The 12,319-nt window shown below is 34.9% G+C and overlaps 2 protein-coding genes across 2 annotated transcripts; one reads left to right on the top strand and one right to left on the bottom strand.

Moving 5' to 3' along the window:
• Positions 1–930: 930 nt before the first annotated feature.
• LOC107951073 (thiol protease aleurain) lies at positions 931–3,831 on the top strand. The gene is made up of 8 exons (XM_016885978.2): positions 931–1,224; positions 1,342–1,463; positions 1,804–1,919; positions 2,164–2,237; positions 2,337–2,601; positions 2,689–2,820; positions 2,902–3,037; positions 3,560–3,831. The coding sequence occupies exons 1-8, from the start codon at positions 980–982 to the stop codon at positions 3,595–3,597; spliced, it is 1,128 nt and encodes a 375-aa protein (XP_016741467.2). The 5' UTR covers positions 931–979; the 3' UTR covers positions 3,598–3,831.
• LOC107952189 (tubulin--tyrosine ligase-like protein 12) lies at positions 3,776–8,546 on the bottom strand. Its single transcript, XM_041115301.1, has 15 exons — positions 8,119–8,546; positions 7,787–8,029; positions 7,583–7,707; positions 7,282–7,498; positions 7,071–7,196; positions 6,702–6,958; positions 6,305–6,412; positions 5,976–6,117; positions 5,711–5,876; positions 5,437–5,594; positions 4,894–5,217; positions 4,688–4,762; positions 4,413–4,482; positions 4,132–4,289; positions 3,776–3,990 (listed from the first exon to the last, which is right to left on the bottom strand). Exons 1-15 carry the CDS (start codon positions 8,407–8,409, stop codon positions 3,841–3,843), a joined length of 2,610 nt encoding a protein of 869 aa, XP_040971235.1. The 5' UTR covers positions 8,410–8,546; the 3' UTR covers positions 3,776–3,840.
• Between the last annotated feature and the right edge of the window lie 3,773 nt (positions 8,547–12,319).

Raw genomic sequence — 12,319 nt, 5'->3', positions numbered from 1 at the left:
GAATTTCTTTTCTGATGTGGAAGATCAGACAATGCTACAACCACAAGGTATATTAGGAAAAGTTTCACTTCTTCAAACTAACTCTGATACCAATTATAGAACACCCAAGCCCACGACAGCACTAAACTAAAATTTAGCTACACCTCCAAAATAAGAAAATATAGGAAGAATTTAAAGAACCAAATAGAATACTCAATATTTGGTTTGGTGCACTTAACATTTACTACATAAGTCTTTATATAGACCAAAGGTTTCACTACCTTCGTTTTTTTTTAAGCAATGTGGGATGTGAGTTTTTATATAAACTCAGAATCCCTTGGTTTTTTATTCCTAAATAATATGGGATTCATCCCCTACTAACATGAAACTTAAGACTAACATATTACCTAAAGACTACTCACCAAAGTTAATTTTTTTATAATATAAATATTAACAAAATATATTTTTCAATAAATTAATGTTGGTGTTGATAGTCAACATAAATAACATTGTTTATGTTCATGAATAATTACTTTAATAATAAAAACCATTAACGATAGTACAACATAAATATACTAAGTAATATTTATTTTTTTCCATAAATAATCAATTTCATCATTTCAATAATTTATCATATATAATAAAATTACTGTGTTAAGGACACCAAAATCAAAACATTATACCTAAACACCTTAAATGTCCCTTATAAAATTAATAGAATTTTTTATATTTGGTTTTCTATGGTATAATTTATTTTCTCGGAACATGCATTCATCTCTCATTTCTCCCATATCTCTCTTTGTCCTTGTTAGATTCCAAAATTTGGCTGTAGAGCTTGTGGTAAATAGAATAATTGTCAACATTACATAATTTATTATCAATTTTTAAATATATTAATTATTTATGTTGAATTGAAAAAGACATAATTTATTAGATACATTAATTATTTATGTTCATTTAAATGAAAAAGACATATGAGGTTAATCAGTGGTCCTTATAAATGTCTCCACAAAAACAGAACAATAGCAGCAACCGGAAAACAAAGAAGAAAAACTTAATCATGGCTCGGTTGACGTTCGTGACCTCCATCATCCTTCTGCTATGCTCCGTTGCCGCTGGATCAACTTTCGACGACTCCAACCCCATCCAGATGGTATCCGATGGCCTCACCGGCTTCGAATCCTCCGTTCTTCGTGTCATCGGTCACACTCGCCATGCTCTCTCCTTCGCCCGTTTTGCATACAAGTAAACCATCATTCCTTCATCAGAGACGCTCGTCTTATTTCTCACTTTTGTTTTCCAGGTAAACAAAAAAAAAAACTGTGAAAATTGGGATGAAAAATTCTGGGTTTTCTTTTGTAGGCATGGGAAGAGGTATGAAAACGTGGAGGAGATGAAGCTACGGTTTCAGATTTTCGAAGACAACTTGGATTTAATCAGATCCACTAACAAGAAGGGACTGCCTTATACTCTTGCTGTCAATCGTGAGTTACTACTGTTTTTCTTTTCCTTAAGTTCATTTCACTATATATCGGCGGTCTGCCGGAGAACCAGTGGTGTCTGATGCCGATACCCAACTGATATTTTATTACAAAGCGTATATAGGTTGACTTTGTCAGCTGTGAATGATCTGATTTAGTTGAGCTCAGTTTCCAGTATGTTTGGTTACAGACCAACTCTAGGCCGACACGTCGACTTGATGAATCTGTGAATTAATGATCTTTCATATTTCACTTCCCGCTTGACCTTTTCAACTAAAACTTGGCTTTATTTTACTTTAATTTTGATTTTTACTTTATTCGTGAACTGCTTTGTTTATTGCAGAGTTTACTGATTGGAGCTGGGAAGAGTTCCAGAAACACAGATTGGGGGCTGCTCAAAACTGCTCTGCTACCACAAAGGGCAATCACCAGCTCACTGATGTCGTCCTTCCTGATTCGGTACTTTCACATGGAAAAACAAAATTTTTACTACGTTTTGTTGTAATTAATTAGATATTTACTATGTTATCCGAATTTTTCATTATTTTGAGGTACCTTTGACCTTACTATATATTCGGATATAGTATGTATAGATTCTCCCTTCAAAAGTTGAATATACTTATGTCAAACACGTACCCGTATTAGATTTTAGGGCTGATATTCTATAAAGCTACTTGACTCTTGTGCTATGTGATATGTGCAGAAAGACTGGAGGCGAGTGGGCATAGTTAGCCCAGTCAAAGATCAAGGCTCTTGTGGATCTTGCTGGACATTCAGGTTAGCTTTCGATGATGATATAGCAAGTGCCTTTTCAACCAAACTATTTAACTTAGCTTGTAAAAAATCCTAGTTGTAATGCATTTGCATATTTTTCAGTACCACTGGAGCTCTTGAGGCAGCTTACCATCAGGCATTTGGGAAAGGGATCTCCCTATCTGAGCAGCAGCTTGTGGATTGTGCTGGAGCTTTTAACAACTTCGGTTGCAACGGTGGGTTGCCATCCCAAGCCTTTGAGTACATCAAATATAACGGCGGCCTTGATACAGAGGAGTCGTACCCTTACACTGCAACAAATGGTCTATGCAAATTCTCTTCTGAAAGTGTTGGTGTTAAAGTCCTTGACTCTGTCAACATTACCTTGGTAAGTTCACAAACACCATTTCCCTTCTACTGTCTTTTGAATCTAAAAATGTATAAATAAGCATATAATCCGTGCTATATATCACAGGGTGCTGAAGATGAATTAAAGCATGCAGTTGCCATGGTCCGGCCTGTTAGTGTGGCATTTGAAGTTGTCACTAGTTTCCGTTTTTACAAAAGTGGGGTTTATACCAGTAAAACATGTGGCAGCACACCCATGGTAAGTATTTTCCTCACTATTATTTGCATAATTTACGTTAGAGAAGAAGTATGGACTGCTAACAATAGTGATATATGGCAGGATGTGAACCACGCTGTTCTTGCAGTTGGGTATGGAGTCGAAAATGGCGTTCCATATTGGCTCATTAAGAACTCATGGGGTGCAGAATGGGGTGACAATGGCTACTTCAAGATGGAGATGGGCAAAAACATGTGCGGTAAGTCTCAATATTTCACAGCAAATTATCTTTTGGTCAAAATTTTCTAAGTTGTGAATTTATTCTTATATTCTAATTCAATTATCATTTGGATAAAGAATGAAATTTCAAATTTAAAAAAAAAAAAGAAGAAGAAGAAGATAGAAACTAAAAGTGACCAATACGATAAAAGTATCATGGAAACTATTGTACTAGTACTAAGAGTCAGATTGCATTGTCTCCTTTACTAAAACAATGGACAAATCAATTACTATACATTAGATGCAAGAACAAATTGATCATTTCTGCATGATCAATTTTTAATAGTAAAAATGGATAAATTTTTTAACAAAAATAATCAATTTGTTCTTACATCTAATGTATAGGGATTAATTTGTCCGTTGTTTAAGTAGAAAATATAAAATACAATTTAACTCCTAATATAAGATCCTTCATGATACTTTTACCAACCAATACAGAAATTAATACCATATCTTATAATTACATCTAGCATTTAATTGATTCCCCTTTATTTCATGGTAGGTGTGGCAACTTGTGCATCATACCCAATTGTTGCTTGATCCAATCGATGAACCGTGTTGGATCATGTCATTTCTGTGTTATAGAAGGCTTCTAGTTATGGTCTACAAATGTTGTTGTAGTTGTTCGGGGTTATGGTCTAGTTGAAACCGATGGGTTCATGTACAATAAGGATCCAAAGACATGTAAGATGCAAATCTGCTGTACACAACAAAGACAGGTGTAAATTTTTATGTTTTAATGCTTGTAACAATACAAATGAACCTTTTCGTGTAGTAGTTGAATTATAGTTGGCATACATGAATAGTTTCATTTAAAAAGAGACAACCAAGCACAAAATTGAAGAAGTCAGGACCTCGAACGGTTTCGCCTCCACCACATATCGCTTTGGTATCATACTTGCACGCTCTCATACAGTCAGGGCAGTAGGTAACCTGCATGAAAAAGTTGGCGTATCCTTTTCAGAAAATAGGGTGGTAATACTTGGGCGAGAAAATCACCACTAATCATGAAAAGCAACTTATTAAGCCTTCTTCGATAATATAAACGGAAGGATGAAACTTTTAATAACAAACCTCCAATAACTTAGGCTGGAAAGAGGCATCAAGCATTACATCCACACCGTACATTGCCCTAGACTTTGGATCATGCATCTCTGGATGTAGTGATGCAGCCGACTCGAAGACAGATCTTATCATGCTTTTTACTCTCTGGTGGATGTCAAGCCATTTAACTGTAACAAACACATAAGTTGTCAATAGAAAAAGGAGTTAAATATTGCCTTCCAAATTGTGCACCTTCATTTTATTCAAGGGAAGGCCAACCTAAAGGAACAAATCGGGGCAAGCACATGTACCTTGATGCTCCTTCTCAAACTCCCTAACGAACTCTGGTGTGTTCATGTGATTCAACCTCCGACCATAGTTCTGAAAGTCATAGAACAATTAAATTACATGCAAAATATGAAGGTAACACTATTCTTAATTTAAAGGTCCCATTTGCCTTGCGGATATCAAGTACTTTTATTTTGCCACTTCCTTTTTAAATTCCACAGAAAATGCATTAATTTCATAGGCAAGCAGAAATAAATGTACTCTTTTCAAGCTGCCAAAAGAAACTGCTACTACATACCATAACAGTGAAGTGAGTCTCGTACTCAAAAAGACTATGCTTCTCAAGGGAATACGGATTGTTTGCCAACCGGACCTGAAATAAACAGGAAAAACAAAATAAGGTATTTTAAGGGCAGAAAATATTTAACCAAGGAAAGACCTCTAAAGGAAACTCATCCTGTAAATGGCGTGAGCATCTCATTGAGAAAACAGAAAGTACATTACCCAGAAGACATCTGCAAGGAAGATTTCCAGAGGATTTATACTGCGAACCAGTACAATATAACGAAGATCAAACTTTTTTCCTTGAAACAAAGCAGGATGCTCAATGTACTTCTGGCATATTTTTGGACCAGTTTCCATGAGACGGATAATAGCAGATAAATTATCAGTAACAGTTGTATCAATAGTTCGTGCCATGTTCCAAGGTTTCAAGATCCATAGATTGTTTAGCCCATCTCTCTTGCGCAGACAATAGTCACCAATAAGTTGAGATAGATGTGTTTCAAGATTATAAGTAGGTTGCAACCATCCAGGAGATCCTTGTGCCTATTACAAAGAAAGAAGAGACAAGTTAGAGTTAGTTGACCTCAGTTAAGAGAAGAGTTTAATCTTTGTATCAAGTTTTAGAATATCAGAAGAAATACAATTGTCGTGGAAAAATATAAGTATGCAATTTAGTATCATAATTAATAAAAAAAGAATTGATTCTTGAAAACAGGGTCCTGTTGCGACCATTAAAATGTGAAATAAGTTAGCAATTTCAACCTTTTGTATGGTATCTGCCAAATGATGTTTCATCACGAGACAAGCCTCAAAAGGAAATTGATTTATGTATTGTTGATCTGTTATTCCCACAGCCTTTTTCACCTCTTCATCTATCTGCATACTTGTCCATATGATATCAGCATCCTTTGGCTCATTTGCTGCAAGCATAACGAGAATTCATAACCTCACGATATTCAACACAAAACAGATTTATGATTTGTTGCATAAAAATGAACATTTGCAAAATTAGCCCTGCACGGACAATAGCACATACTGATAACAAATTCTGGCCGTGTCAAAAATTCTTCAATTTGAGGTATGTCAGTGTAAACACATAATGCACTCCCATCACTGCGATGTACAACAGTAGTTGCAGAAGATTTTATAGACAGAGAAGGTAAACGTTTTGATTGCAATTTATTTAAATGCTTCTCATATTCCTGCATGAAGTGAAGTGAATTATTAAGAAACCAAGAAGCAGAGTAGCAGACCACAGTTTAAATGGAAACAGACATAAATCCAACAATGGGATAAAATACTTGAATAAAATATTTCTGTGGCGTGTAGAACCAAGCTGTAAGTCTGGCAGAACGCTGCTTGTCCTCCCCAATGCCAAATAGATAATCACGAGTGCACTCATCACCTCTCTTAACATTCTGAGTTGGCCAAAATATTGAAAAGCTGAGAAAGAAAGTTAACACGTGTCATGAATCTGCATGAATGGACCTCAAAATACCTTTATTGCAAGAGCAGAAAAATTGTACTACACAAATGGATGAATCAATATGCAGTGACATGCAGCTCCGAATTTGCAAAAATTTGTACAACACCATATAACTACAAAACTGCTGAACAGAGTAATAAAGACCTCACTGCTGATGCCAGTTTCCCCTCTGGCATGAAGAGAAAAGGAGCCACCCTGAAATTTGGTTCATCACTATGCCGCAAAGCTGAACCCAGTTCATCCATAACATACCTGCGAAGGAATATAAAACTTAAATATTTTCATGATAATCAAATATAATTAATTTATAAAGCATCTTAGAAACGATGACCCCTTAGCATGTAATATGTCATTATCATTTCATCCAGTGACAGTAGGTAAGCCAAAAATCCATAATGACACCCCCAAATTTCCAATTGTAAGCAAACCCTTGTGGTTTTTAATGTTTAAACCTTGCCTAGATACTGATCCTTGCTTCCAAGAAATTCAACAAATGATCAAACATGGTCTAAGATACAAAAGATCAATGTAAGAGACATACCATACAGGATTTTCATCAAGCTTTTCCTCATCTGCGAGTCTATAAGTCATTAAATATAACCACATTGCATTAAGAACACGATCAGCAAGAGGTTCTTCAGCAGTCCATTCAGGCAGACGTAGCTGAAGCATTGAATCAACAATATGCTTTTCAGATTCTAAGATTTTGGATGCATCAACACCATTCAATGAGGAAAGAGTGGGAAGTGATTCAAGAATTTCCACAGCACTATCTCCGAGTGGGCCAGGTATATCCACCTGCAAGATCAATTATTTTAAGATGAAATATGACCTTCCAATTGTCTCAAACCTATTGTAGCACCATGTGTTCTCATTAAAATACAAAAGCAATGTTTTCCAACAAACATACCTCCAAAGATTGTAAGCAATAAAAGGCCTTCAAGAGTCCAAACAAATCACTGACTGAATTTTCTTCAATCAGATTGCCTCGAATGTTCAAATATGAAAGATTTGGCATCTCAAAAGGCGAGAACGCCTGAAAAAGAGAAAGCAGAATCATCTTGCATCTTGTTTCCATGTTATGATTAATTTTGTAAAAGGAGGGAAAATGCGTGTTAGACCTTATTGATCAGATTATGGATGCCTCTATTCGAAAGGTCAAGTGAGGTCACACTTTGCAAAGGAAGGTTTCCCTGATGACTACTTGCAGGATTATCCTTCCCATACACATCAGCACAAAATCCCAATGCCCACACACCAAAATTATGGGTAAATCGAGAGTTATAGATTTCGAGTTTGGGACATCCTTGAAGAATTGTATCTTCCATGCCACAGTCACTATACACAAAAACAGATACTCATTTAACAGAAACCGAAAGTAACTTTAAATACTTTCTTCTTCAAGAATGAACAAGACAAAACCTTTTTTCAAGAACTGGATTATTGTTCAACCAAAGAGCCTTTAAGTTCTTAAATTTAGTAACTTCCTCGACAAGTTTCTCCTGGTTTTCCAGCTTGTTCCCGCACAAGCTAAGAGCCAATAAATCCTGCGACCAAAACAGAACAGTTCATATGTTAAAGTGACCTGGAATAAGGTAAAGTATGATAGAATGATGGTTGACTAACCGGAAATTTAGTGGATAAGTTGAGAGAAAGGAAGGTGGCGTCGTCAAGTCCAAGCTCCTCGAGCTCCAACCATCTCACAAATCCATCTCCGGTCTCTTTCGCGTTTCGAATTTCGCTCTCCAAAACTTCCTCGGCGGTCATTTTCCCGCCACTTTCAGCGGCCTGTTCTGAACCGCCGTCGTCTTCGACGTCCACGCACATTAGAGCAGCCATCCGCTGCACCAACCCCGGAACCTCCTGCAACTGCAATCAATCACAGAACATATCAGTTTTCACTAAAAAAGAACTTCAAATGAATTCTGATTATTTAAAAAAGAAAAAAAAAATCGAACCAGTTTGTAGGCGTCCGGGAGACGAAATGTCCAGGCATGGTCGACGAGGAAAACATTGGAGTCTTTAGCCATGGTTTCGGAGGTTAACAATAACCGTCTCTGACGGCCTTCCTCGCAGGGTTCAATCTGGAAGTGAGCTCCGCCATCAAAAGTTTCCGATGTTAGCTTCTGGAAGAGTTTAAAATGAAGTGATTGGGGCAGCCCCGATGCTGCTAAAAGCAGATCATGGACTTTCACGAAGTCCTCGTAAGTTTCGATTCTACTGCCATTACTTGCATTTGTGGCCGACATTAGTGTTGGATGACAGCAACTATGGTGGAGAGCGAGGATTTAGCCTTTAAGATGAAGGGTTTTTGCAGTTGAACCGAGTTACTTCAAGGTTTTAAAGGTCGACGATAGACCAAAACAATGGTCTGGTAATCTTTCTGTATGCAAGAGTATCAAGAAGCCCAACTAAACTTAACATTGGGCCAACTAATTTAGTCCATAAATTAGACATTTTTATCCTTTATACTTTTCAATTTTTAAAATCTTAATCTTAACCTAAACTGTATAAATTTATTAGGTTAATATGTATAATATTATATTAACTTATTATTTCCACTTAATACTTAAAAACAACACAATTTAACTACTATCGTTTAGGTCAAAATTAAATTTTCAAAAGTCAAAATATGCATAAATTAAAATTGGCCAAATTAAAATGCAACTATTAATCTATAATTTACACATAATACAAATATTCATAATAGAATTTGACCTAACTAATCTATATATAAAATGAATGATATAGGGTTTCTTTTGTTGACACCCTTTGTTTTCTCTCTCTCTCACATTATATAAAAGTGATCAAATTTTAATTTTAGTCAATGTTTTTTTTTAAATCATATCAATGGTTGAATCGGTCTGGCTATTGATTTATTAGGCTGATTAAAATTAATTCAAAATTCAAAATTATAAAAAAAATTCAAAAATCTTGGTTTAATCAATCGCCGATTCAATTAGTTTTTTAGCCGGATCAATCAATTCGTACTGATTCCCAGCCTAACTGATTCAAATCCACTTTTTGAACCAGTCTTTGATTCTTAATTCGGTCTAGTTCAAGCAACATTGGTTTTAATCTCTTACCATGCCTAAATTTAAGATTTAACATTTATCCTTTAATGTCTAACATAATTTGGTTTTTATATTTTATTATATTATTTAGGGTAAATTTTTTAATTGGTCATCCAACTTTTTGAGTACTTTCATTTTAGTCACTCAAATAAAAATATTTACAATTTAAACATTGTCATTAGAGAAAATTTTCATTTCAGTAACTCACCTGTTAACCCCTAACTGACTCTGCACCCCACGTTAGCATTTTGACCAAATTTTTACCCTCACTACTGTTTACCACCTTATTTCCCTCCATGCCACCCCCTGCTTCCACCATTCTTCTTCTTCCTTTGCTCACTGCTTCTAGCCACCGCGCCATTCTGCTTCCATCAAGTCTCCTCCATTAAAATCTGATTGAAATGCTCTGCTACTACAGAAATCCATTGTAGCATTTCAATCAAGCTTGTAAACCATAAATAATGCTTTTACCTGGACCACTTTGCACATGAGAAAGGAGATACGAACTGCCTTTAGAAATCTGGCTAAAATGTTGGGTTCCGACGTAATTGTTTTACAGGCTCTTTATTTGAGATAAAGACCCGCTTTTCCAAGGAAAAAATGAAATCGATATAATTAGGAAAACATTAACATGATCCTTGACTTGAGAAGCAGAATTTTTTGTGATACTAGAAGGTTAATAATACCTAACTCATCAGAATACAAGGAATCTTTACTCTGAAGATGATCGTCAGTATCATGGATGCATTCATGAGTCACTGAAATTGCACAAGCAAGCTCATCATCTTCGAAGCCCCATGCTAGATGAAGCATGTATTAAAAAAAAAAAAAAACCTAAGAAGTCAAGAAGAACCACATCGTTAGCCCGAGTGCGTACATAGGAATCTTGAGAAGTTGCTGGTTGTCCTGGCGAATCCATGGTGGCAGGTCTCACTTCTGAATGCAGAGGAGGCTCATTTCCACAGTTAGAGCCTATAGAACTAAACTGAGAAGAAAAAGCAGCTGTCGAATCCATACCGAACATAAAGAGAAAGACCAAACAAAACAAGCAAATGGATGTAAATAAAAGTAGTTGAGGAGGAAGCAAACAAATGCACCTTAAATGATACGAATGGAGGATAATGGCATACATGTTCACTTCCAATTCGAGAAGCTATGCAAGGTGATTGAAATGACTCCTGTACTCTGGGTCAATCAATAATGAAGGACTAAATCTTCCAATAGCAGAAGCAATTCCACCTGTTTGAAATCCATTAAACATTAAAAAGAACACAAACAAAGAAATATACCTTAAATCCTTCATTTATAAAATCAATTACAAATGTAATTAATTAAAAATAATAATACGAAGATAGTGTCATACATGATTATTTCCTGGTGATTGAAATTGGAGAACAAATCATCCTATACTCGGGGTCAAATAATAATGAAGTCACAAATATTTTTATAACCATTCTAGCATTTCAATCAGATTTTTATGGGGGAGATTTGATGGAAGCAGAATGGCACGGAGGCTGGAAGTAGGGAGCAAAGGAAGAAAAAGAAGAATGGTGGAAGTAGGGGATGGCACGAAGGGGAAGAAGATGATCAACAATAGTGAGTGCCAAAGAAATGGTCAAAAATGCTACTGTGCGCTGCGGTTAAGGATTTCACGTTTGGATGACTAAAATAAAAATTTTCTTTAATGACAATAACCAAATTGTAAATATTTTATTTGGATAACTAAAATGAAAGCAGTCAAAAAGTTATGAACAACTAAGTAGTTTACCCTATTATTTAGTTCAAATAATTAATATTGTTAACTGGTCTTTTAAAAAATATATTCTAAAAATAATTGAGTTGAAATTGGTGTTTTACAATATATATATATATATATAAGGATGTTAACTATAATAGTTAAGAGCATTAGTTATTTAAACTAATTAATGATATTATAATAACAAAGAAATCAAATTAGAATAAAAGTATATGGAGAAGGTCACAAATTTAAGCATATTAAAATACCAATACCATGACCTAAGACCTAACACAATTATTTCTGATAAATAAATAGATGGTTAGAGAGAGGGGGGAATTTGAATATATAATAAAAAAAATTAAATATTAAACCCTACTCAATTTGTTTTTTAAGAATTTATATATTTAATAATATTAAACTTATTATTTGATATTGTTAGTGCTGAGATGATTGTTAATTGTATGTAAAGTTGTAATTACAAATACAATTAAAAAAATAAAATAGTACAGATTAACACAAGAATTACTTAAGTTTGGAATTTTTTTTATATATTATAAATCAATGATATAATATATGATTTAAGTTCAACTCACTCATTAAATTACAACACTTATACATTCCATTAGTGTCACTGTCCCAGTAAAACTTCCACTTGAAAGCTTAGTTATATATTAAACGTGAAAACAATTTCCACAAGATCAAAATACACCTCATACAAATGTTTTTTTTTTAATGAATAAACAAATGCTTTATTTGATTTGTACATCAACACATAAACAAGTCTATTTTAAATAAACCTTTTGTAGACTTGTAATCCTCGCAGTGTAAACAAAATAATTATATTCATATAATTGTTACTCAAATTCCGAAATAAGACAAGAATTTTTGGTCAAAATCTTGCACAACCATCTAGTTACAATTGGAACATGGAAAGCTGGAATGTGTAACTGCTGCTAACAAATTTTTTAAGGAAAAAATCGGAAATCTTTCATTCAAACTAAGCCAACATGTATGAGCATTATAAGAACAACTTGAGAGAACGGAAACAAGACCACAATACAGAACGAGATAACCCATCGAAGCAAAAGTTCGCACAGTAACCCAAAATATAAACATGGGACACAACAAACTAGTCGTCGCCATCACCCAAGCCGAAGCAAAGAGGAGATAGGACCTAGATGGGTGCACGAAGCTTGCTTCGGAGAAGCGTTAACTCCTCAAGAAACAAATCCAAGTTAAGTGTCACGGAACATGGTCTAACAGCAATCAAAAAATAAGAAAAGAAATAAAGGAAAAAAAAAAGACAAAAGAAACTGACTAAACAGTGAAGACAAGCAGGCCTTGTCA

This window comes from Gossypium hirsutum, chromosome A06, assembly GCF_007990345.1.
Source record: "Gossypium hirsutum isolate 1008001.06 chromosome A06, Gossypium_hirsutum_v2.1, whole genome shotgun sequence".
NCBI classification, from domain to species: domain Eukaryota; kingdom Viridiplantae; phylum Streptophyta; class Magnoliopsida; order Malvales; family Malvaceae; genus Gossypium; species Gossypium hirsutum.
The sequence above is the reverse complement of the archived record's forward strand: the minus strand, read 5'-3'. Positions and strand labels throughout refer to the sequence as shown.